The sequence below is a fragment of the Carettochelys insculpta genome, chromosome 1 (assembly GCF_033958435.1).
Source record: "Carettochelys insculpta isolate YL-2023 chromosome 1, ASM3395843v1, whole genome shotgun sequence".
Lineage (NCBI taxonomy): Eukaryota > Metazoa > Chordata > Testudines > Carettochelyidae > Carettochelys > Carettochelys insculpta.
This window is the reverse complement of record NC_134137.1, coordinates 262,988,259-263,014,576: the sequence shown is the minus strand read 5'-3', so window position 1 is coordinate 263,014,576 and position 26,318 is coordinate 262,988,259. Positions and strand designations below refer to the sequence as shown.

At 44.0% G+C, this 26,318-nt stretch overlaps 1 protein-coding gene and 1 long non-coding RNA gene across 13 annotated transcripts in view; one reads left to right on the top strand and one right to left on the bottom strand.

Annotated features, from left to right (window-relative positions):
- Nucleotides 1-26,318, top strand: part of WNK1 (WNK lysine deficient protein kinase 1) — a 170,884-nt gene that overhangs the window by 63,952 nt on the left and 80,614 nt on the right. For all 12 annotated transcript variants that reach the window (XM_075006217.1, XM_075006188.1, XM_075006133.1 and 9 more), the window contains 2 exons: nt 24,768-24,856; nt 25,978-26,197. In XM_075006217.1, the coding sequence (XP_074862318.1) occupies nt 24,768-24,856; nt 25,978-26,197 (309 nt within the window). The remainder of the gene's footprint in view (nt 1-24,767; nt 24,857-25,977; nt 26,198-26,318) is intronic.
- LOC142007213 (uncharacterized) lies at nt 410-19,759 on the bottom strand. The gene is made up of 3 exons (XR_012643903.1): nt 19,506-19,759; nt 5,462-5,624; nt 410-1,083 (listed from the first exon to the last, which is right to left on the bottom strand). It is a non-coding gene; the product is annotated as an uncharacterized LOC142007213 (long non-coding RNA).

Sequence of the window (26,318 nt, the reverse complement as noted above, 5' to 3'; positions counted from 1 at the left end):
CATAGGATATTCGGGAAAGGTGCGTGATGTGTGCATCTTTAGAAATTCAGGTCTGTACAGAGAGCTCCTGGATGGATCTGTCTTCCCAGAATGGAATATCAAGATTGGTGATGTGCAGGTGCCCATAGTGATACTGGGAGACCCTGCTTATTCTCTGCCCCTTTGCTTCATGAAGCCATGCACAGGCACCCTGGACTTCAGTCAGGAACCCTTCAACTACAGACTGAGCAAGGGCAGAATAGCAGTTGAATGTGCCTTTGGCCATTTAAAAGCCAGATTCAGATGCCTTTTGACTTGTTTAGACCTTTCTGAAACCAACATCCCCACCATGGTTGCAGCATGCTGTCTTCTACATAACATTTGCAAATTAAACAGAGAATTTCATGACAGCCTGGGTTGCAGACACAGATGCCATGAGCAGGGTTTATGCACATCCATGCACAATGGCATTCACTTATGCACATGAAGAGGCAACAGCATTCAGGGAGGTTTTGAAAAATAGCATTATGAATGAGCAGACAGCCACATGATTCTGCTGCATTTAACTGTTGATACCACCCTCCTCCCCCTATGATGTGTGCCCAACCCATGTAAACCAATGAGTGTCCATTTTAAAAATATTTTTATTTGGGGGTGGGGGTTAAGGTGCAGAAAAGAGAGATGTCAAGTGTAGTGGAATAGCCTTTTGTGATGGTGGAGTGGGAGACTGTCTTTGCCCTCCCCCAGCTCTGCATTCAGAAACCATGATGAGGGCAGGGATTGAGATGTCAAGTAGAGGCCAGGCAGCAGGGAGTGGAGTCGACATGATGTGCACAGCATTGGGTGTCCCTCTACCTCTCCTGTAGGGAATGCAGCATCTCGGTTTGCTCTCTAACAGCTATCAGGAGCTCTGCTGAGTCTTTCTGCTTATACTGGAGCATGCTTTTGCAGGACTGCAGAATGCTCTGCCACCAGTGCTCTGTCAGCTTTTTTGGGTAACAGTGGCTATGCTGTTAGCCTTCTCCAGCTGCTGCAAGAAAAGGTTCTGTTTACATCTCTTTCTTTTCCTCGTGATGGCAGCCTTGTCTCCCACATTGAAGCTGCCTGCCAAAGGAAATAAAGGTCAAAATTTAGATAAGTGACACAAAGCGCTTACACACAGGATGAATGGGTCTCTGACAATCCTGCAACATTTTTTCCTTGCAAGGCCACTTTTGGCTTCCTAAGGATGACAATCTACCTCTGCAGCTATTTCTTATCTAGACCCCTTCATTTCAGACATGGTAAGATACTGCTGGCTTAAGAAGGGAATGGGGAGGTGGGGGTTAGAAATAAAGGTATATAAGCTATAGGAATTCTTTCCCCACTAGGGCATGGTCTGTGTGCACCAGCTGCTATGGTCACTAGGTTCAGTATTTTGGAGACTACCCTGTTTCCCCTAGAGGCCTGCTCCTGAAGTCCAATGGATGGAGAAAACAGTATGTATTACATGACATAAAACTTTCACCCAGTTCTGTATAATTGACGACATTCCCAATTTCTGTTTTGGGAAGGTCTGGAAGTAGAATAGGAATGGTGTTTCATAATGAAGCTACTTTGGTAGAGCACGAGATGAGTGAAGCAACTTGGATGGCACTTTTTTGAACTTGAGCAAGAAATTGTCAAGGAGGTCAGCTTAATGCCAGTTTACCTCAGTTAACTTTGAAAATAAGAAATGGCAGGAAAGGACTTGGACATGGTTGCATTGTGGCATATAGGAAGTAAGACTTAAGGGTGGAAGAAGCAAGAGCAGAACTAGATAAAAGCCTGATTTGTGATCCTGTTGCACAGAAGCTAAAGGAAAGTTAGCCACCTTCCTAAGGGTGGGGGGGCGGTGCGCACACACGGACGCACACTTATTTTTCCTCCACCTTCAAATACAAATGAGTAGTTCGGAAGCTGTAGTTACCTTATAAAGATCAGGAAAAGTAACTTGTAAATAAAAATGAAATTTGCAGGATTAGTCTTTCCCACTCACTTCCTAATAAATATTTAATTTGTGTGACTTGGTTCAGTGCGTGGAGTAACCCATATGCGACAGTACTTTAGAAGGGAGCACAACTTCTGGAGCTGGAATTGTAAGCATACTAGCTTTATATATTTTTTTTCTATTGAAGTCTTTGTAAAACCTTAACCCAAAGTAGTTTCGTGGAAGTGGTAGCAGACTTTGTTCGTTAAAGAGAACGTTCAGCTGCTTCGAAGATTCAGTTTCTTATCAAAGGACACTCTGTACTTGAGCTTCCTGTATTGTATTGTTCACCTTGAAAATTTGTGTGGCATCAGGAAAGTGTTTTAGTTATTTGTCATCACATCAATTTTGTGTGCTCCACATAGTGTTTTTCATCTATAAAGTAGCCTTATGAGTTTGGAAAGGTTCAGTATTCCATAAAGACCAAGTGGTGATTGTGTAAGACTTGATTGCGTTTTATAGACAGCTTGTTGAAATGTTTATCATCAACTTGTAATAAAATAAAATCTGGTGTAAAGAACAGAGTTTGAGCTCAAGGATACATTAATGAAAGAGTATAGTATGTAGAGAAAAGAGGAAGTTTTGTTCAGTGGTAGAGCTGGGGTTCCCTTGGTGCTTTAACAGCTGGGTGGAGAAGGACCATATGGAGGTAGGGATAGCAGTGAACAATAGGCTGTTTCTCCGATGGGGATCAGGATAGCTCTTGGCTTTGTGTTTGATATTGTCAGTTCCAATTTAATATCTTTCTTCCCCTCTAAAATTGGCCTACTGTTCCAGGGGTAGAAGAGCAGTGCCTCAATATGGTTCATACTAGTAAAGTTCTGGATAGTGGAAATGAGGATTAATCTCTGTGCTGCACTCTAGTAATGAAACTGATAGCATGAATCATGTTTAAAATGTTTGACTAATATGGTTTGTCTGTGAGAGAATCTTAGAGGCAGAAATGTTAATCCTGGTGGTAAAACTTGTCTTAAAAATAGCTGTGGATGATGTATATGGCCAGGCATGCACATGGCTTAAGCAGTTTTTAAGTCTGTTTTTAACTTGACAGATTTTGCTGAATTCTCAAGGTTTTCAAATAGTCCGATTTTGAAGTGCTGGCTGATTGGAGAATGAAATTGACTGCTTACCACTAGATTAAAAGGTACTCAGTAGAGCAGATAGAAGGTACACTGTTACATGCCTTCCTCTTTGTTATATCCCTTCCTTGTTGTGATAGTCCTCTATGGCCCAATCAAGATGTGTGCCTTCACAAATGTACAAGTAGATATGATCTGTGGCACAGAGAGCTTCCCATCAGTGGAGTGCCTGAGGTGGAGAGAAGGGGGCAGGATTCAGCATGACTGCAATTATTCAAATGAGGTAGCTAACTCCCTCCTCAAACCTGCTCCTGGCACCACTATTCTTATTCAATGCAGTATGACCATAGGAATGGCTGTACTGGATCAGATCAAAGGTCCATCTACCTCAGTATCTTGTCTTCCAACAGTGACCAAAGCCCAGATGTCCTAGAGCAGGGGTGAGCAAAGCGGGGGTGTGGGCCCCCATCACAGCACAATTGGCTGCTGTGGGTGTCAGGCTCATCCATCTCCTTAAATATTGAAATATTACTTTTTTATGTATGTGTATTCACATTTATATGCAGATTAATAAAGTTTTAACATTCTATCTAAGTTATGAATGCCAAAAGTGTTTCATGTGAACATTAAAGTAAATTTCAGTTGGTTTGGATTACATTAGACTGGTTGGCCGGCGGGTGGCAGGAGGCTGCTAATTGCAGGCATGAAAAGCGGGGACCAATGTAAAAAGTTTACTGACCCCTGTGCTAAAGGAATGAACAGAACAGGTAATCATCAAGTGATCCCTCCCCTGTCACCCATTTCCATTCTTCTGACAAAGGCTAGGGCAGGGGTCTGCAATCTGTGGCTCTGGAGCTGTAAGTGGCTCTTTAAGGACTTCTTTGTGACTCCCAATACTATAATTGCCAAGTTTGAAGGGGAAAAGAGAAAAACCCTCTCCTGATTATTTTTCATATTTTGATGAACGTCTGAAAGACTAACAATGAAGTACTTATATCTAAATAGCAATGTGTTCTTGAAATACTGGATAACTTACCCTTTATGTGCTGTATATCGTGGCATATCTGTGTGCTGCGTTCTTAAAATATGGGTTACAAAAAGCATGGTTGGACACCAAGGACTGTCTCCTGTTTAGATGCATTGTGGTTCTTGAATTGAGGTTTTTTTTTTTTGACTGAGTTAGAAAAAAAATGACTCTTGCTTTTTTGATTGCCGACCCCTGGGCTAGGGACACCATTCCTACCCATCTTGGCTAATAGCAATTGATGGACCTGTCCTCCATGAATTCATGTAGCTCTTTTTGAAGGGGGTGACTACAGTATGGGAGACTCTGCCTATAGTAGGAGAAGTTGGAAGGCCTTGTCATTCAAAGATAATCCTCTGAAGATGTAATGGAGAGGAAAAGGTTCCACTTAAAATCAATGCTGTTCTGAAAAACAACTTTGAAAGCAGTCTTACAGAGATTTGTGTGCTAATGACTCCTGGTATGTTAAAGTCAAAATGTCTTATCACTCTCAGGCCTGTAAATTCAGCATGCGATCAAAGATTCAACTTGGATACTCTGGCTAATGTATGACAACCACTAAGCTGTGTGAACCAATTTTGCTCAAAGGCACACCTGTAATTTTTGGTAGTACTTGCACTTTCCAGCAGTCAAAGCTGTGCTAAAAAAAAAATCATATACCACATAAGCTGTTTCCCTTTTAAAGTAAATTTTGGAGATTGGATACAGCATAACATGAGGGAAAGCAAACAAAGGGCTTGAGGTTGTGCTACGTAAATTAAGTCATGGAGATAGTTATTAAACAATTTGAGCTAAAATTTACTAATGTAGGTGCCTACAGCAAGGTTCCTAAGCATGTATTAAAGAAAGTGACCCGATGTTCAGAGAGCTGTATAATCTGGTTTGCAGGTGTCTAACATCTTTGAAAATCAGGCTGCTTTGAAGCAGGAGACTGATTTTAGGTATCCATACTCAAAAAACTTTGTACTAAGCTGTGCAGCCCTTCTGCCTTTGTATCCTGCTCACACCTGTTGAGTACTGTTGTCTTCCCTGTGACTGTACACTTGTGAGGACAGTATTTTGCCTTGCAGTTTCAAGATACTTACTTATTTTCAGTGGTATGAGCCAGAAGAAAAGCACCTTGGCTCTTGCATAGCTGCTTGCTTTGCAAAGATTATAGAAATTTCTAATATTTAATATTAGAAATTAGGAAAAACAAAATGTTTGTTACTGAAATTGCTATATTGAATAGTTGAAAGGAATAGAATGATTGGTTTAAAAGTGTTAGTTTTTAAACAGTCTCTTCTCAGTTTCATCTTGTTGTATGCAATCACTAGACAGTAGTCCAAGTATATATCTGCTCCTTGGAAAGTTTGGCACTGCTGTACTTACCTTACCCATCTTCTTACCAAAATCGTATCTATCATGTTCTTGGACTTCCCGTGATTCAGTCGCCATGTCCCCATCCACTTCCTTACAGTCCTTTTGTTGAAATCTCATGCTCCATAGCAAACTCGATCACGTATCTGGGGAGTAGCGTAACATATGATCTAGACTGTAAGAAGGAAATGGAGATCAGAATAGCAAAAGCAAGAGTGAGTTGCAGCTGATGGACTAAAATCTGGAAGAGCAAAGCAATTAGTTTGAGGAATGAGACTGAATGTCTTAAACTTGTGTATTCAGCAGCACGTTGCAGAGATGAGACATGCATGGTAACAAAAGATTCAAAGAGAAGGATATTTGCGTTCAAGAGGAGGAGTTATAGAAAGACCCTGAGAATAGGATGGATGCACAGGATCACCAATGATGAACTATCTAGGGAGAGCCAAAAGAGAACCTCCTGCAGAAGGTTATAAAATGCAAGTTACAGCTATTTGGGCATATCTGCAGAATGAATGATGAATGGAAAATCAAGACCCCTGGTATTCGGCATAATGAACAGTTTAAGAGGCAGACCTCACAGAGAATGGGTAGATTGGTGCAGAGCTAGTCTACAGAAAATATGCCACTCTGCACTGGACAGGGAAAGATGAAAGGAAATAGTGACAGAGGCATCTGAAATCAGTGGGCGCGGAGCCCATGGTTGTTGATTGACATCTCAGTTTAGTGCCATAATCCTAAAATGTTGAAGTTGGGCCACAGACTTAACGTGATTGCTACTGCCTCATTCCAAAAATACTAAAGGCTATTCTGTTTGTACATTTAACTTTAAACACTCACACCTCAAATCTTGGGAGGCCATGAAACCAGATATATACTAAAATTTTACCAGAATGCTCTAACAGCCTTTTCATTATATTTACGTCTGTTTGGAGAATTCTCTAGAGATTAAAAATATGGATGTATCCATGTCTTGGAAAATTAGATTTGGCCTTTGTAGGGTGCGAGAAGTCTGTTCCACAGGTGCACGTTGTGTTGCCAGAAGAGCATCAACCACCTCACTTGATTCCTACTAGCCTCGGAATTCACAAAGGGGTCGCGGGGTGGAGTGTAGGGTGCGAGAAGCCTTTGTGACGGTCGAGAGTGCAGTCCGACCCCTCTGTGAATCCTCAGGAGAATTCCAAACAGCCCAGTCTGTGCAAGGTGAAAAGCTGCAAAACGACTAACCCTGCCATGGCAACAACTGCAAGCAAAGCATGCTTGCCAAAACTTCAAGCCTATGCTGGCAGTAGGCCCCAGAGATAGTGATAAGGAATGCATAGGCAATTTTAGGCAATCTTATGTTAATGAGTTGAGCTTTATCAGCTAGTGTTAGGAGGCCTGTTACAGAGCCTCTCCCCAAGCGAAGCGCCGATTGCGTCAGGTTTTCCCCCCACTGGTGACTGTGGCGTTTCCGGGGCTCCTGTCGCGGGTGTCACGTGCTTTCAATAAACCAAATATAGCACTTGCCTTCTGGGTGCAGCCTCGTTTCTGGGGAACCCAAGCCTGGTTGGTTACAATTGGCGCAGCAAATGGGGTTCTCCAGGTACGATGCCTTTTTGGTCGAAGGCGGGGGAGGCAGGGAAGCCAGAGCTGGCCCTGCAGCGCATACCAGGATGGCCCTCGATGGAGCGATGGGGGCCGGTAGCGCAGATGGTGGCCTGCTGGGTAGCCCCAGCAGACTAGCCAGAGTTGCGGGAGGCGGCAGGCGTGACGCAATGCCCCTTCTACCTTTTCCGGCGTCAGCTGTGGCTGAGCCGCCGGCCAGGGACAGAGAAAAGGGTGGTGGGAGAGGTAGCATGGCTTTTCCTAACTGCCCTCCGCGCCCTGGATGAGGAGCTTCTTTGCTTGCAGAAGGCGCTGGTGGGGGACAAGTAGGAATGTCGCAATTTGGCAGATGCACGGGCAATAGTGCAGGAGGTGGTTACCTCGCAGTCCGAAAGGACACAAGAGTTAACCCATCATTGTGAGGTATTGGCAGCGAGAGTGGCGAATCAGCGGCGTGCGAAAGTAGGGAAAGAACCGGTGTCGACGGCCCAAGTGTGTGCGGTCCTTGCGCTAGCCACTTGGGACCCTGAGACCTGGGATGGTAACATTTGGAGCTCTTGCTTGTCTGAGGAGGTGGTGGTGGTGAACGGGGAGGCTGTGCAAACCGTCCCGAGACAGGTGCACCCCATTTGGGAACTGAGGTTAGAAGGAGGCCAATTGTAGCTGGAGGTCTGGTGGACATTTAAAACAAGTGAGTTGCAGCAGATGGTGAAGAGTTTTAAGCAGAAGCCAGGGGAAGGTCTTTTGGCCTGGCTGGCGCATGTGTGGGACAACGCGGGCAACACTGTGTTGCTGCTGCTTGAGGAGCTCCACCAGATGGGTGTGTTGTCCCAGGATTCACAGGTCTGACAGGCGTTGCAGAACTCGCAAGTTGTTACTGATGCACAGGGAAACACTGTGGAAGCGCTGTCCCTGAACCGCTGGTTGCTTGTGGCAGTGGACACAGTCTACCTCTCTCCGGGGGGAACTGGAAGCACTGGTGAGACTCTGGCATACTATCCTGGAAGGGGTGAGTGCACTGCAGCAGCTGGGCATGGCTTGGGCTGTGGCTCTCAGGGGAGAGACGGGACCGGATGATGTAGAGGTCCGAAAATCCATCAATGCTGCTCTTACGCCTTGCTCTCTCCCTCCCACCCCAAGCTGAAGGCCTCCCTTATGGCTGTGGTCATGGCGGCGGATGGGCGTATAGGTGACTTGGTTGGAATGTTGATGCAATTAAAGACTGTCATGGGCGCTAAAGCGGTCCGCGCCACAAAAGGAAAAGGTGGTTGGGCAGGAGCACCCAGGCAGGAAAAAGGGCACGCTAGGGTGACCCGGAGAATCATGTGGATGGACTTGCTGAAGGCAGGAGTTCCCTGTGAGGAGATCAATGGTCTACCAACACCAGACTTGTACAAACATTGGTTACAACTGCTGCCTACCCAGCGAAGTGAGGATGAGAGCGCCTCCAAGAGGGCGGGCAAGACCCAGGCACCACAAAGAGGTACGGGACCCAGGGGGAGGACAGAGCCCAGTGCCCCTGTCAACTGGACCCTTCCCCGTAGGAAGTGATGGGGAGGCGAGTCCCCTGCGGTATGGGCTGTGGCTGTGCGACAGGTAGCAGGGGACCAGCGCCCCTATGTCCTGTTAATCATAAAGTGGCCCTGGGAAGGGGAGCAGCATGTGTTAGCTCTGTTAGACACTGGAGCTGAGGTGACCATTCTGCATTCTACCCAGACGGCGGGTCGTGCAGGGCCTCGGAGCAGCGGAGACCACTGCTTGTGCAGTGGAGGTCACCCTAATGCTGGGGAAAGCCCCTCCCTTTCGAGTGACAGTGCTGGCTGCACCTTTGGGTGAATACATCATTGGAATGGACGTCTTACGTGGCCGGTGTGTGGATACGCAGTATGGGCTGTTTGCCTTTGGGCACCCCTGCTACATTCAGGTAATCAGAACCGTGGGACCCCTAGTGCGGGGACATCCCAAATGGGACCCTGTGCATCTGCCAGTCCCCCAGACCCCGGGGTCAGTCAAGCAATATCGCATTCCTGGTGGGGAGCATGAGATTAGTGACACTATTGCTGCGTTGCTACAGGCGGATATTATTCGCCCCATGCTAAGCACCTTCAAAAGCCCCATCTGGCCAGCGAAGAAGCCGGGTGGATCGTGGCGCGTGACAGTAGACTATCAGGAACTCAATAAGGTGACCCCGGAGCTTATGGCTGTAGTTCCAGAGATGGTTACCATCCTGAGCGCATCACTGTGGCAGCCTTGCCGTGGCATGCAGTCGTAGACCTGGCCAATGCGTTTTTCTCTATTGACATTCATCCCGAGAGTCAGGAACAGTTTGCCTTCATGTGGCTAACAAAGCAGTACACGTTTACCGTGTTACTGCAGGGCTTTAAGCACTCCCCAACGATCTGCCATCAGCTAGTGCAGGCCGATTTGGACCTCCCCGACCGGACAGCCTGCTACCACTACATCGATGTTATGATCTCGGGACCAGATGAACCGACTGTTCAAGCCGCCCTGAACACTGTCATAACAGGTGTTCAGGAACGGGGGTGGGCTATTAACCCCAAGAAAGTGTAGGGGCCAGCCACTAGTGTGGTCTACTTGGGTGTACTGTGGATGGGTACGGAGAAGTGCATTCCGCCCAAAGTGCGGCATACCATCCAGGTGTTCCCCACACCCTCATCTAAACAGAAGTTGCAAACCTTTCTGGGCCTTCTCGGTTTCTGGTGTGCTTTTATGCCGCACCTTGCTTTTCTTATGCGTCCTTTACAGGAGCTTGTGCGAAAAGCCACCCAGTAGAACTGGACAGAGAAGCACCAACAAACTTTCAATCTCTGCAAAGAGGCGGTGGTGGCCCACGCCCGCCTCACTGCACCGCTGCAAGGCCAACCGTTTAAACTGGAGGTAACAACTGTCAGCAACGTGGTGTCCTGGGGTCTGTGGCAGCAGGTAGGAACCCAACGAAAAGAGCCTATCTGCTTCTGGTCATGAACCCTCCGCGAAGCCAAAAGCGGGTACACCCCCCTGGAAAAGCAGATCCTAGCAGTGGTGTGGGCTTTGCAGGACACTGAGTGGCCCCTGTTACTGTATGGACCCCGATCCCCTTAATGGGGTGGGTCACGGATACCTCTGAGCGAGCACATACAGGAGTGGTGCAAGCAGCTACCCACTTCAAGTGGAAACACTACTTACAGCAGCGCATGTGCTTGGGAGCCCCCACACTCACTGTTCCACACGCCCTTCTCCTGGGAACCATTACTTTTCAGCATGATCCCCAGCTAGCGGATGAGCTACCCGCCATCGACCCACCAGTAGCCCTCTCACCAGTGGTGGAGGCACCTCCGTTGGATACTGTGCCTGAGGAGAGAGAGCATCTGGGTAACCGATGGGTCTGCTACGTACACCGCAACGGGACAGAAACAGTCACAAGCAGTTGCATACGCCCCCTACAGGGATAAAATCACCTTTGCCTGGGGAACAGACTGCCGCTATGGACCCTGTAACCATGGCCTGGCTGTGGCCCTGGTACCTCTGGACTGCAGTAGCAACGGCCTCAGAGTGGGGCCCACGTATCAGTGACAGCTCCAACGTATGGGTAACGTTGGTACAAACTGCCATCAACGTGTCTGCCTTTTGTCTGCCCCACAGTATGGCTGTGGGACAGGTCATGGACACATGCTTTATAGGTGTCAGTGCTACTCCTGCTCTCTTGCAGAACTATACCCTTTTGTGTAACTTGGCTTTCACTGCTCTCATATGCTGTTGTCAAGTCTGTTCCACAGGTGCACGTTGTGTTGCCAGAAGAGCATCAACCACCTCACTTGATTCCTACTAGCCTCGGAATTCACAAAGGGGTCGCGAGGTGGAGTGTAAGGTGCGAGAAGACTTTGTAACGGTTGAGAGTGCAGTCCGACCCCTCTGTGAATCCTCAGGAGAATTCCAAACAGCCCAGTCTGTGCAAGGTGAAAAGCTGCAAAACTACTAACCCTGCCATGGCAACAACTGCAAGCAAAGCACGCTTGTCAAAACTTATCATTTCCAGGGCTCTTGTTGTTCTTCAGTCGTTTCGCTGCTTTTTCTACTTCCTCCTTTGAAATATCGGTCTTGGTGTCACCGCTCAGGGGAGATCTCTCTCAATTCTTCAGTCAGTCTCTTTGAGACACTTGGGTCCAACTGTGCTTTGTATAGATTGGTGCAATATCTTGTCCATCACTACACAATCTTCTCCATGTTCATGAGCATTTCTTCATTCTCAAACTAGTAATTTCTGTAGCAGTGTAAAAGCATGTCCTGTTAACCTGAAGGGCCTTATTTAGTAGTATTTTAGTAATGAACTGCGCTGTAGCATATATGTTTGAGAGCTACATAATGAGGAACTCTGTGGTTTTTCCTACCTTGTTTTTTTTAATGTTGATGACACAGTGCCCTATTTTGGAAGGGGTGTATACTATATTATATGCTAGTCAAAGTCTGTGCTGCGTTATACGCGACAGTTAGAAATGCTGTGATAGCTCTATGTCAATTTACCTCAAATGACTTGTACCAAATAACTTAAAACAAACAAGTTGACTTTTAAAGGGTTTGAATTCTAGAGAAGCAGGAAGATTTATCCAGGGTTGCATGGGTCCTTAACTCAATTTTTGTTGTTTTTGAAAAATAAAATGAAAATGTACATGCTTCATTTAATTCATTGCTTGGGGCTGGAGATGAGTGGTTCAGTATACTGGCTGCTGTGGGAAGGACTGACCCGGTCCTCTCTTAGCATATTAGATTTGGGCCAGGTGATGAAGCCATCCCTCTATGGCTGCTGTAGCTCTAGTGGACACAGCTGGAGGAAGGGATGCATATGTTCCAGATGGGACAGGCCCAGGTTTTCTGCCCCTACCCACCCCAGCCAGAATGAGGAATGGCACAAACTGTGCACTTTCTCTTCACTCCCTCACAGTCAATGTTTCTGTATGAAGGAGGAGGGGTGAAAGCTTTAACATCCCTCCACTTAGGCCACTTGGGAGGTGGGAGGCTTGGAGCTGGGGCAGTCCTGGATGAGGGTGGGCACCCTCAGTTAGACAACCCCTTTCTCCTGCCTGACTTTTTATGATTTTTAGGAGGAGCAATCCCTTTATGTGCACATCTCATTTTCCTGACCTAACCAAACCTTTATGGTGCTTTAGTAGAAGAGGAGTTGCATACCAATTTTTGTGGTACAAACTCTTCCTGTTTCAGGGGGTGTTCTTGATCCAAGAGAGTCTCTTAAATGTGTAATGGCTTTGTGCATTTTAAAGCAAAGTTTTTAAAATATAAAAAAGCACTGAATAGTTGTCTGTAGGCATTCTCTGAAGATGCCTGGGAGAGGTGATCTCAACTTTTGAGTTTGGTAAGGGAGTTTTTTAAGCATTGCCAAATAATACATTTTCCAATAAATAGAAATATTCTGTACTTAAATGGCTTCAGGTTATTAACAAATAATTGTACTAGGATCACTGGAGTCTATATGGGCATGCAAAATATTTTAACTTTTGAACAGAAAGCTATTGAATTAAATGCTTACATTTAGAAATAGAATTTTCAAATACACCTCTAGAAAGAGGTGGGTGCCCTCTTATGTATTTAAGGAATTACAAGGCTTTCATCTTGAAGGGAGGGGACATGAGTTGAGAGGTTACAAAGGTCTACAAAAACCTTTTATACTGTCAATGCTTATAGTTAAGATAAAATCTTTTAGAATTCTTCTGTAAAAGGAAAGGGGATTTGAAAAGGCCTAATTCTATGTTTGTTAACTCAGTCCATCCCTAAACTTTCCTATAATATGTTTTGAGATACAAATCTGGTATATAGAAGTGAGTTTTATCTTGTACTGCGGGGGTATGTTCCTTGATCAGACAGGTTATTGGTGTAATTGCAATTCAAGATATGGCAGCTCAGGTAAACATACCTGAGGGTTAACACAGCTAAAATAACCATATAGATAGGGTAGGGTGGCCTCTAAAGCATGCTGTGGACGTTGAGGTTGGGTTGTCTAAGCCCATGCTTCAACATTTTAATCTGTTTTCAGCCTTGTGAGCTCAGGTGTGTCTAATATTAGCTGCAGCTCCGGCTCAGATGAAATGTAGACATGTCTTTCTGCCTAATATGATCCTTGGATTTAGGATCTGATAATTCAAATATGTACATAACTTACAATTCAGACATTCTCTCAAAACATACCACAAGATAGAATACAGAAAACAAAGCAGAACAGAAGTTATAAAAACTTTCAGTCCATGTAAACAAGTTCTATGGGTTATGTTGATGTGTGGTGGTGATACCGTAGAAGTCTGTCATGTCACAAAACTGAAATCCTAGAGATTTCTTAATGCAATCGAGGCAAATGTACATTGATAACAAACATTATAGCTATACATCTTCCCATAACAATTTTTGCATAAATATGCAGATTATCTCCCACTATATATCTAAACTTAAGTAAAATAATATAGATGAATTGAATGTATTGCAAACAGATTTTTGGGATTAAAAAATGTAGTCTGATCAGAATCATCTTGTGTGATGGCTATTTGTTCCTTTCTGTGCTATTGTTTCTGTCAATTATTAGTTGACCCTTAGAAAGTCAAAGCAGCAAATAAAGGAGAATGGGGTCTGGGGAGTACGTGGGCTAATGTATCGCTTTGCTGAAGCTTCCAGAGAAGAAACCTTCATCCAGATGGTTGATTTAAGGTCTTCACCCTAGGGATGGAGGGTTTGTGGCTTTGCAGTGGCATGGAAGATATGTTCTAAATAAGCGATGAGAAGACATGCTGTAGTGTGTGATGATGGAGAAAAGTTGAGCTTCCATGTTTCTGAGAGGAGTGGGATGAGGTAGGCTAGTCTTCAGGTGTGTGTATTTTCAGCTTGCTGAACCCTTCTGTCATATTCCTCTGCAGTGTTAAACTTGTTGAGACCATAGAGCGCCAAACAATATTTTTTTATGCAGAACACCGATGAAAATTTTCTTTAAAAATTGTCAGTCCAAAAAGCCAAACCACAACATATAGCAAAAAACAAAATGAAGTAATTTAATCAGGTATCATAGGGATGAAGAAGTAACATTGTATCTGGTTTTAATTACAAAATATGTGTGCAATGTATCTTTCCAAACCCTCCTGGCTTACTTGCAAATTGTTCACCGAATGTCAGTGTTGCACCAAACAGTTTTAAGAAACACTACTCTGCAGCATTTGAAATGTATTTGCATAGGTGTGGGAAACTAAGGTTGTGGGGAGTGCTTCAGTGCCCACATTTTTGTATGGGTCCCTCTTGCCCCACACCATTCCCAGGGTCCAGGAATTTCCCACCCATGTACTCAGAGCCACAGCCCTGCTCCTGGCCTCAGCCCTGTGGGGGATGGGGACAGACAGAATTAAGGGAGGGGTGAGGATCACAGGCTCCAGGGTGCCCACTGTAAAAATTTAATTATGGGCAATCATTATGAAAGCCTATAGTGAGTGTTTAGAAGTAAGTAAACATTAAATCTGATATTTCTGGTCATATTTTAAAGTAATAGTTGTAAATATTCAAGTAGGATTTATTATTGATACTTCTCCCCTTAGGCACAGGCATATAGAGTCTTTCAGGGCTCATTGCTGTCACAGGGTCTGTTCTCATCTATATAGCCTCACTTCTACAGGTGTACCATATAAGACATTTGATGATGAGATACAGGTCTGTTTTTTAAATCTAGCACCAACTCCTATCTCACCTATTTAAATGAGGGAAGTTGGATAAGAAGTGCCAACTGTTGAGAATTAAATCCAAGAAATACTGAAGTCATGCTAGTTAACTGTTATGGTGTGCTTAAAAACACTATAGCCTTGTCTTCCGTGAGGGGCACTTGCCCTCTAACATGCAGAATAGTGTTTAGCCTAGGTCATATGGGCTGTTCATTGACTTAAGAATCAAATAACAGCAGTCACTAAAGCACAGTCTTCATGCTAGTGAGAAGACTCCACTTGTTTTGCGTTATAGGAGGCTTGATTATAGCATGCATTCATCACATCCATGTTGCACTACTGCACTTTGTTCTACGTTGGGTTTACAAAAAACATTGTGAATAAACTTCAACTAGTATGGACTGCAGCAGTCAGTCATTTTAAGTGAAGTAGTTGGAGGAAAGAATCTGGCTGGGCTTCAGATGTCCTTTGCGTGCATTCTAGGTTTGAGTTCCATGCTACGACATTCAGGTTTGAGATAAGTGCCCAAAGTACACTGTATATACAGTAGCTGTGTTTAACAGCTTGTAAAGAAACAGTGTGGTAAATCTGCACCAGTAACTATCAAAATACAAAGTTAGGATGGCTATCTAATGTAGATGGAGTGCGAGTGCAATCCATGCACCTAGGTGTGCTTCAGTGTCCCATGTAGTGGTGCATAGAGAGTGAATGAGACTCCTCTACAGCCTTAGTTGAGAACCAGCTGGTTTTTAGCTGAAACTGTAGAGGCTCATGCACTAAGCTCCAGAGGTCCCAGGTTTCAACACAGCTGTCAGTGGCTGCACAAGGATGCATTGTTAATGCATTATTCTGTCCTTGAGCACAGACAAGTTTGTTACCCTGCTCAATTTATGCCTATTGCTAAATAATACGACTTAGTGTGGCTGACAGTCCACGGGGAGAAGTATAGAGCTAGAATGACAGAGGATGTTGTGGGCCACGATTAAATTGGATTTGTGGAGATGTCTGGGGCTTTCACATTTAAAAAGTAAGTTGAGGTGCTACTGAACCCAATTACTCTAAGGCTATGTTTGGAAAGCTTTCAGAAGCAGTGAGAGGCACACTGGAACGCTTTTTTTAACCAAAAAAAAAAGTATAGGGAAGACATCAATATTTCGCTGAGGAGGTACATTTTTTTTATGCAAGTACATTTTGTGGATAATAACTTTCAGATTGTTTTGCAAATCTGCATTGAGGTATGCTTTCGTTTGCTCTTGATAAAAGGGAATTTTCTTAACGCAAGGCTATGAGGTAACTTGGAAAATGCTTCGGTAGAACCCTCATTTTATTCAATATCTCATATTGCTGGCTTTACTGTTCTCAGATGCTTATTTTGAATTGTTGATAAAATAATGGGGGATTGATGAAGCTAACTTTCTTCAACTGGCTTTAATTTAATTACTAAATGAAAAGTTATTGTACCTCTTTTTAGTACAGATCTAAACTCCAGCTTCTGCAGGGCGCTTGTCTTTGTCTGAATAGTTTAAAAGCCCCATCTTCAAGTCATGAAAGAAAAGTGGGATGTGATTGGAGAAATTCAAGGATCAAGGTTAAAATTGTACAGTAATCCCTCGAGTTATGCACATTTTGAATGCACATATCCTGCGTTTATGCAAGGGGGGGTTGGAAGGGGGGTGTGGTCAGTGCTGGGGGTGGGTGGGGAGACCCCGCAGTTGGAAGCTGGCAGCCCCAGCTGCGTGGTCCCCAGCAAGGGGGTGGTGAGACCTGCAGCCCCGTGGGTGGAAGCTGGTAGAGCCAACCTGCTGGTGGGGCAGTGGAGACTTGGTTCCCCTCTCCTCGGAGTTTGCTGGACCCAGGAAACTGACCAGCCATGAGCCCCTACCTGCCCCACCAGCCATGAGCTGGTCAGTTTCCTGGGTCCTGACAGCAGCAGGGAGACTGGAAACCAGGCTGCCGCCTGGTTCCTGGCTCCCCACCACTCTGGGAGCCAAGAAACAGCCCAGGGGAACTGGGAACCAGGCGGCAGCCCGGTTCCTGTCTCCCCTTGGCTTGTGTGAAATTTTGAGTCACGCAGGGGTTGCTGGAATGCAACCCTCTGCATAACTAGAGGGTTTACTGTATGGGAGATAAATTTCCAGAAGTACATGGTAGTTTTCACATTAACAGAGTTGTGTTTAGTTTATATACTATCAAAACAAAAAAGCAGTCCAGTAGCACTTTAAAGACTGAAAAAACCTTTATTAGGTGGCATTATAAAAAATTGTTAGTCTTTAAAGTGCTACTGGACTGCTTTTTTGTATTGTTGGTAGTTTGCAGTACTCTTTAGTAGTGCACAAGGAAAGTAGTGCATCTGGAGAGAACCTTTAGAATTTTATGGATTCTTTTGCTAGGTTAAATGGGAGGGTGGGGGGGGGGGTGACGTAAAGAAGAAATGGGTAAGCTTGTAGGCTTCCTGGATTGGATAAGTAACTAATAGCAGGTGTTGGCATTTTTAGAGTGTCATGGGATAAACTAATTTAATTGCCTTGCACAGTTTTGCCTACGGGGTTTTGGAGGACAAATTGGAGACATGTTTTCCATTGGAGCCATTGGCTGCGTTTGAATTCCTTAAACTAATGGTTTGTAGCAGCCTGTATCTGGCTCAAACCAGCAACTTAACAGCCTAGCAAAAAAATTAATGGCAGTTTTAATTACATTGTCACGGATTCTATTAGCCTCTAGACTACAAAAGTCTGAACATTCTGTTTTGAGAAGAGAATAAATTGGTTACTGTAAAATTCCTTTTGAGGTGTTTAGCCAAACTACTTTTTTTCAAAGGACTAAAGCAAACCCATAATTTTTGGGTAGGAAGTGTTTAAAATTGGAATACTTAAGTGCCCAGTGCAACTTGCATAGCAGGTCAGAAGAATATAAACATAATTCCATGGAGCAAGGAATAAAAGGAAATTGTTACTGTGAAATTAGTTTGTTTTGGCTGCAGAAGCAGCCACTTGAGTTCATTGAAGAGCATTGCTGGGGAAAATTTCTTAGCATGTCATAGTTACCAATGAGTTACTAAACTCCAAGCTGTAGTTGGCATAAACAGCAAAAACAGGAGATGATATTTGTGCTAAATATCTGATGGCAGTGATCTCAAATGACCTTTTAAGAGCACTTTCATCAGTGATTGACATTAAAGTGATTTTCAAGGAAGGTATCCTAGAAAGTGGTATCAATAACAAAATGTCTCATTGTAACCTAGAATTTGAATATGCTTAATGTCTGCTATTGGAATATGCTTATTACCATAGTATCTGAGCACAGGGTAAAATTGTATGTAGATGAGTGCATTTGTTACCCTCATGAACAAAGAAGATTGTTGGGGTGAGGTGGTCTTCACAGATTTGTGATACCTTTTTAAGTTACGTTCAGTATGTTCTCATTGGCTGAGATTTATTTGCTCATATTAGACCTTAATTTGGTGGGAGTGGGAGGGTGGACAGACTTAATATTCCTTTTAATTGAGACTTCAAATGATGGTTCTGAAGCTGTGAATACAAGGGAGCTAGTAGGGAATTTTTACAAGACTTGTTCATCATGGTGTGGTCTCAGTACTGTGCACATAACTTTTGTCATGGAAACACTCTTGTGTCCTCCGATTACTAGACTTGCAGAGATGAATGATACTCCATTTGAGAACTTTAAAGTACTTTAAGTTAGGTACAGGAAATGGGAGGCTAGGGGCTGGAATTTTCAGAGGGATAGATGAGAATGAAATGTGTTGACATGTATGGGAGCCACCAGAAGAATGTTATCTATTCCTTCTTTGCACATCTTGCACTTTCCTGACCATCAATAAGAGTCTAACGTACTTTACCAAGGAAATATTGTTTAAATGGTTGTGGGGTTGGGGGAAACATCTTTGTTAAAATAGGTGTTAGGACTATGCTGTAATTCAGTGGTTCCCAAACTTTTTGCCCCACAGCCTACCCTGCTCAACACAAACCTTGTAGCCAACCACCCATGATGACAAAATGCATTTGTTTATTTTTAAATACCTTAAATGCTTAATTATTCATATTAGGCTACTGAAGCATGAATATGCAGCTACAACAAAGGACTGCATATATCATGTTAATTTACCAAACTTCATTTTAAATAAAATAAAACATTTTATGTCCTAAGCAAAAGGTTTCAACATTGTCTTCATTTATGGGAGGTGCGGGGAACTTTTTTTGGATTGGGAGCCACTGACCCACAGGAAAATCAGTTGGGGGGCCATGAAAGTGAGAGGCACAAAAAAAACCCCTCCCTAATGGTGCCCGACTGACACCTTGCTCATGCTATCGTTCGTGGAGGGGAGGACTGAGGTTCAGGGCTTCCCACAGGCCAGATTAGCTCTAGGACCTCAGAGTTAATAAATCTGGTGAGGGGAAGCCTAGGCTGTGGGGTGGTCCCTCCCTAGAGGTTTTTAAGTTCTGTCTTAACATAATCATTGCAGCCATGATTTCAGATGGGGTTGATCCTGCTTTAGGCAGGGGGCTGGACTAGATGACCTCCTGAGGTCCCTTCCAGCCCTAGAACTCTGATCCTATGAAATTAGGAGTTCAGTGTGCGGTAGGGGGCCGCCAGGGAGCAGGGTGGTGGTGGGGGTGAGGGGTCTAGCAAATGTGGGAGTGCTGTGCAGGATGGGGTGGAAGTGGGTTTGGGTAGGAGGAAGGTGGGGGGGTCTGGTTGGGAAGGGGGTGCAGGTGTGAGGTCTGGGAATTGTGGAGGGGGACAGGGCTTACCTGGCTCCATTGATCAGAAGGCAGCACCTCAGATCAACTGCTCCCATTGGCCACAATTACAGCCCCGGGGGAAGGGAAGCAGTGTAGGGAGCTGCTGCTTCCTCCTGTGAACCAGATCCAGGCTGTCAGACTCAGGGCTCTCTCCTTTCCCATTCCACCTCACAGCAGGAAGCTGGCACTTGTGCTCCAGCCTTACAGGGGGGCGCAATGGGACTGGAGTGCCAAAGCAGGAGCCCTGATAGGGAGCGGGGCAAGTCCACAGCCCACCTGAAGGGCAGTCACAGACCACTGGTCTGCTGACCACAGTTTGAGAGCCCACTGCTGTAATTGGATTGACTTGATAGGCTGAAATGTGTATGTCCTGTGTCACAGCTGCGTGTTTGCTTAGTATATTAAATAGTGCCAACAAACTTTGGTCAGATTGCTGTACTGGGCATTGACCCATCCCTTTCATTTCATTAGTACCTAATTTGCTAGGGTGGGAGTTGAGCTAAGTGTGATTCCAGTTTGTGTGTGATGTGAACTATTGGAGAAAATTTTCTCAGAGGCTGAACAGACCATCTAAGATAGAGGTGGGGCACAAAGCAAGCACAATTCCCCATCCTGCCTGCTCCTGTAATGCCCATGTTGTTAGGGGAGGGGTGGTGGAGGAGGAGCATGTGAGTTACCTGCTGTTCAGCATTTAGCATTTCTCTTTGGGGATCTGGAATGGAGCAAGCAGACATCAGAACAGAGCTCTTAGTGCTGCAAATTCATGTATAGGACTAGTGGAACCACAAGTGGCATGAAACAAGAAACCATGCTCCCTTTTAATTTTGACATCTGCTTTCCTTCTGCTGTGCGTTAAGTCTGTACTTAACAGACCATAATATTGGAATATTTTACCTTGCATTGCTGTTTTGGCATCTGTGCCTCCCTCTCTCACTCCTGATGGATTTTGCAAAGAGAGAGATTTGCCCAGTATTTGTCATTATTAATTCCCATTGTTGCTGCTGCTCCCACAAGGACAGTGCTAAAGAGGTGGGTAGAATTTCTGCTCTGCTGGATAGGCGCATGTAACTCAAGTAGGAAAAGTTGCAATTGTATAGCCAGCTTTCACAGATAAGTCTGTGCTGGTATACTTCACGTAAACTGTGCTTGGTTTTTCATTCAGTGGGGGACCTAATATTGTTCTTCAGGAGAAACTTAAATCTCATGTGGGGATGAGGTTTTGGGAACAGCAAGTATAATGGAATAATTAAAATGGAGGCTGTTCATCTGCTTTTGTTTGCGTTGTTTTGTCCTTTTCTGAATAATTCTAACAATGTACTATTGCTGTACAGAAACTAAGGGTGAGTGAAGGTTGCAGCTCATGTGAACTGTTAACATTGATCATCAATAATCTTATAGAAAACATTTATTTGGATAGCTAATAGTCTTGCACTGATAACTTTCTATCTTGTGCTTCAATTGCATGCAACAAAATAGCACTGTGTGAGTTAAACACGAAGTCAAAGTCCAAACAAAACAATTAAAATGCTTGATGCATAATTGTCTGTGCTATTTGCATTATTCTTAGCTTAATTTGCCATTAACTATTGGTTCTATAAAGAACACATGCAAGTGCAGGGTGACCATATCTCCCTATCCTCGTATGGGGGCTGTGGCTTCTCCTAGCTCCACCAAGGTGTGGGGATGTGGGAAACGGGCAGCAGCTGCCGGTGTTCCTCCCGGCTTCCCTGCAACTCAGCGACCCAGGAAGGAGGCTCCTCCTAGGCTGGATATGGAAATGTTTCCTGAACTTAGTGCTGTTGTAACTGAGCCTTGCCATTTGAGTGGAACCTATAGCTTCTGAAAAATGGACTGGATTGTCCTTAATTACTGCATGCTCCTGGTCATTCCTAATGGGTTTGGAGTAGAGGGAAGGGTGGGCACTGTGCTTCTGAATACATGGCACATGTAATGTTCAACTACTTAGTATGACCTTCTTGAGACAAACTTGATATGAAGTATGTCCTTGAGTGTGTTCAGCTTTCCAGGGCCTGCTGAAAGTGTATGGTTGCACACAGGACACAGCAAGGTCACTTGAAGTGCAGGACTTTTTTCTTCATTTTCTTTCTTGTTAAAGTATGCTTTAGGAAGTGGTGTGTGCCTCTGCACCTTACTGATTGAGTAGGGGCTTCTTGACTGACTTACTCACTGTCAGGCTGTCATCAGGGTAAAGGTACTTGGCAATCTCTTCACTTTAAATACCCCAGAGCATTTTTCAGTCTTTAACGTGGTAATGTTGGTAGTGCTGGGCTCTTAATTTCCTTCTCACATACAAGATTGATGCATTTGCAAGGCTGGAGGATAGGATAAAATAGCATGATCAGGAAACTTTTGCATATATTTCCTTAAGCTTATTGTGCCAACCATTTTATTTCTTTATTCTTTGGAAATGAGATTATTCCCAATGATCTTGAACTGACATCTTACCTGTGCTACTGTCAGTGATGTAAACTGAAATTTATGCAGTCTGCTACTTTCAGGACTGTGGGAAGCTGAGTGTGCCTCCCAGATTGGGTAGACAAAGGCACGATAGCAATATGGGAGCTAATGTGTGTCGTAGCTCAGGTGGCAGAACATGCTAGTTGCCGGAGCACAAATCTTCCCTCAGTCTGTACTTGTGACTGGTCTGTGCTGCAATGTCTAACTCCTGTTGTGTCCATCTTCCTCGGCAGGGGGAGACACTGCCTATTGGCATATAGATGTAAACCCTAAAAACCTCCTGGGCTCACAGTACCTGAGATCTGGCTGGAAGGCTGGGATACAAAAATAACACAACGGTAGATAGCCGACGTAACTACTTTTGGAAAAATACTTGCTCTCGATTTCAGCTTGGAGAGTTACCTTATTTAAAGAAGAACTTAGCCTTGCTAATTGTTAGCACTTTAAGCAGTAAGATGAGAGAGAAAAAAGCAAATTTAAAAAAAACAAATCCACACCACAGGAATCTGGAGAAAGTTAGATTAAGATAATTTTAAGATCTATTGCAATACAGTACAAAGCTCGCTAATGTCTTGCTGGAAAACTGGCAGATTATGCATACCCATATTGGTGTATCAAATTTACTCTTAATGCTCTGGGTTGGTGCCATATCGGCAGAGCCATTGGCCTCTGTTGAAGTTCTCATGTTCAAGAAAGCTTTTAAAAAGCATTCTTAATCACTGAGTCCCTGCTCCAGGTCTTATTTTTGTCATATTACTCTGTGGTTTTATGAACTTTAGTTTTAGGAATCTAAGAAACTAGATTAAAGTTTAGAGTAAAGAAACAGGCCATCCAGCATAGAATTAAGCAGATGTTGGAATTTACTTATTGTGAAATAACTCCAGCATACCTAATTTTTGGTTAAGTACCTCTTTACTCTAGATTCATGAATAATGCATACTAAAACTACCGCTACTGACAATAGAAGACATTAGAAGTTTGGATTCCTCTCTCTCTCATCCCTGATGTAACCCACCTCTCCCTCACCTGGAGAAGCCTAGAATAGCAAATAAGTTGTGCAGCATGCCTGGAAGTTCCACAAACCACTCTTAGCTCAATAGAGAAGGGAATTTAATACAAGAATCCTCTAAACACACGATTTTAGTTCCCTTGCATTTAAATGACACTGGCCTGAGTTTTAGTTCTATGGCTCTTAGCCTTTTCCCTATCAGGACCTCCCTCCCATTAGGCAATAAGGGAAGGGCAGTGTGATAAATTGTAAGTGTGTGTGATATGCATGATTCTGGGATGCATTAACAGGAATGTGTCATGAGCAAGACATGGAAAATCATTCTTCTACTCTACTTGGCACTGATTAGGCCTCACTTGGAGTACTGTGTCCAGTTCTGGGCACTGCATTTCAAGAAAGATGTGGAAAAATTGGAGGAGGTCCAGAGAAGAGCAGCAAGCATGATTTAAAGGTCTCTAGAGAGCATGAGCTAAGAGGGAAGACTGAAAGAGCTGGGCTTCTTTAGTTTAGAAAAGAGAAGACTTAGCAGTTTTCAAGTACCTAAAAGAGGGTTACAAGGAGGAGGGAGGAAAAAATGTTCTCCTTGGCCTCTGAGGATAGGACAAGGAGCAATGGGCTTAAACTGCAGCAAGGGAGGTTTAGGTTGGACATTAGGAAAAAGTTACTAACTGTCAGGGTGGCTAAACTGGAATAAAATGCTGAGGGAGGTTGTGGAATCTCCATTACTGGAGATATTTAAGCGCATATTAGGTGGACATCTATCAGGGATGGTATAGATGGTGTTTGGTCCTGCTGTGAGGGCAGGGGACTGAACTCTGACCCCTTGAGGTCCCCTCCAGTTCTAGTATTCTATGATTCTATAGCCACAAAGTTCATAATGCTTTTTTGCCCAGTTCAGGGGTGGGCAATATATGGGCAGCATGCAGGATGCAGCAAGCAGGGTTTAGCCTACCTCAGGGTTCTGCTGGGCTGCTGGTCAGGAGCCACCTAGGTAAGCGCCTGCTAGCTGGAACCTGCTTCTGGCACTCCACCCACTGCTCCACCTAATTCGCATCCCCAGGTCACAACTCCATCCCAGACACTGCACCCTCTTCTACGCCCCTCCACCAGGCCAGTCTCCTACCATATGTTGCCATTTAGAGCTGCCTGCATAATCTTAATATCTGTGCCATCAGATCATCCTGCTGCTTTATCAGACTTATTTTTATTTGGGAGGCTGAGGTATAGGGAAGCGTTCATTCAGTCTGTGTCTAGGGCACTGAATTGTTGACAGATCCATCCAGACAATGCATCTGTGGAGCTGAATTCTTTCCTATAGGGTGAATCTCTATGCCTAAACCACTCTGCATAAATGTAATTTGGAATTGTTCTAGGAAGCAACATAACTCAATGTTCAGGTAGTCATGTGGGTTAGTGCGCTGGAACTGCACAGAAGACACTCTGTTTTGAGATGATGCACTCCTATGGCAAGCAAACTACTTTAAGGTTTAAAATTGTTGTTGGCAGAGCTGAGCTGCTAAAGCCGTCATGCTAAATAGTGGAAATCTGGTAGAGGAAAAAGGATGAATCTGTTTTTGAAAGACGAATATTGAATAACTGAGGAACAAGACCTCCTGTGCCAGATTTATATTTACAGCCCACATTAGGAGTATAGACTTGGCCCTTTGTGTACAGAATATGGGTCTGTTGTAATGTGAAGATTTCTGCAATTCTTAAACTTCTCCTACAAATGAATTAGTAGGTTTCCTTGTTGCTGTATACCCACTGGTACTTCTGTGTTTCAGGGAGTCAAGCCAGCCAGCTTCGATAAAGTAGCAATTCCTGAAGTGAAGGAGATCATTGAAGGATGCATCAGGCAAAACAAAGATGAAAGGTAAGTTCTTTTGTGGGGTCTAGTCAGTTGTATGTCAACACTATGGTACCGAAATATTCTTCTAAGGCTTCTAGTGCTAGGTTTTGGAAACTTTTCCACATAGTGTTGTACGTATAATTCTGATAAAATGCTGGGATCTTGAGCAGTCATGATTGATTGTGTTGAGTGTGATTTGGGCTATTCTACATTGACCACATTGTGTGTGTTTATTATTCACAAGCATTAAAATCCAGTCGTTCCTTCTAGTAGAGAAGTGATGCTCTGTCTCACTGTGCCTGTACAATTTGACATCATTTGTACTCAGCAGAGATATATTTGGAATATAATCTGCACCAGTGCTTCCCAAATAACATTAAAGTTGAAGCTAAATATACGGCATAAGAACAGAACTGAAACCTAGGTAAGAGGAAGTGTGAAATGCGGGATTATTCCCTTAATCAAATACACATCTCCATTCCACTTAATCTCTGAAGCCCAGTCTCATTGACATCCATCAGTTGTGGAAAAAAAAGATAGATGAAGCTCTGTCCAATGCTGGTAATTCTACTACTAGTGCTGAGGGATGATGGAGATCATTGGTCACTGACATTGCAAGAGCTGTCAGAAATAAATACTAATCTCAAAAGGGCTGAGACAGTTGGGTAACCAGTGAGGAGATGACTGGGCTAAGGTTTGGAGACCATCTTGAATAGAATACTGACATGTTAATTTTAGTGGCCATGTCCATTGTGCCCAGTATGTGAACTGACAGATGAATTGTGGTACTTTTAACCTTCATAAAACAACACTCATTCAAAGGTATCTTATGAAATATCCATTAAGTAATTAATGTGGTGTTGTGTTTATAGGATTAGGTATTTGGTAGGGGGAGGCAACTGAGTTTTAAGCCACTTACTGTTGCATCCTTTTGCACCATCTTGGTGCTAATCCCTATTGCATTTTAAAAAGCTAAAAAATCTGGCAGTATAGAAGTGAAATCCCTCCCTCAAGAGTTAATGGGAATAGCATGAAAAGCTGAGAGTAAGCTTTTAGAAATTACCAAAGAAGGGGGAAATTCCTTTCCCCCCGCCCCCAAAACTTAATTGTGTATCTTCTCTTCTTCTCTACCCTGGTACGTACAGATATGCTATCAAGGACCTTTTGAACCACGCTTTCTTCCAGGAAGAGACTGGTGTGCGGGTAGAGCTAGCAGAGGAAGATGATGGAGAGAAGATTGCCATCAAGCTCTGGTTACGAATTGAGGATATCAAAAAGCTTAAGGGGAAATACAAGGACAATGAGGCAATAGAATTTTCCTTTGACTTGGAGAGAGATGTTCCAGAGGATGTAGCACAAGAAATGGTAAAGGCCGTTAGCTTTTTTTTGAGTATTTGTAACAGTTTTTAGATTAGATCAACTGACGCCCTTTCTCATGAGGTTAGGGTATACTCTGCTATACTCATTGTCCTGGCTGATATAAAGG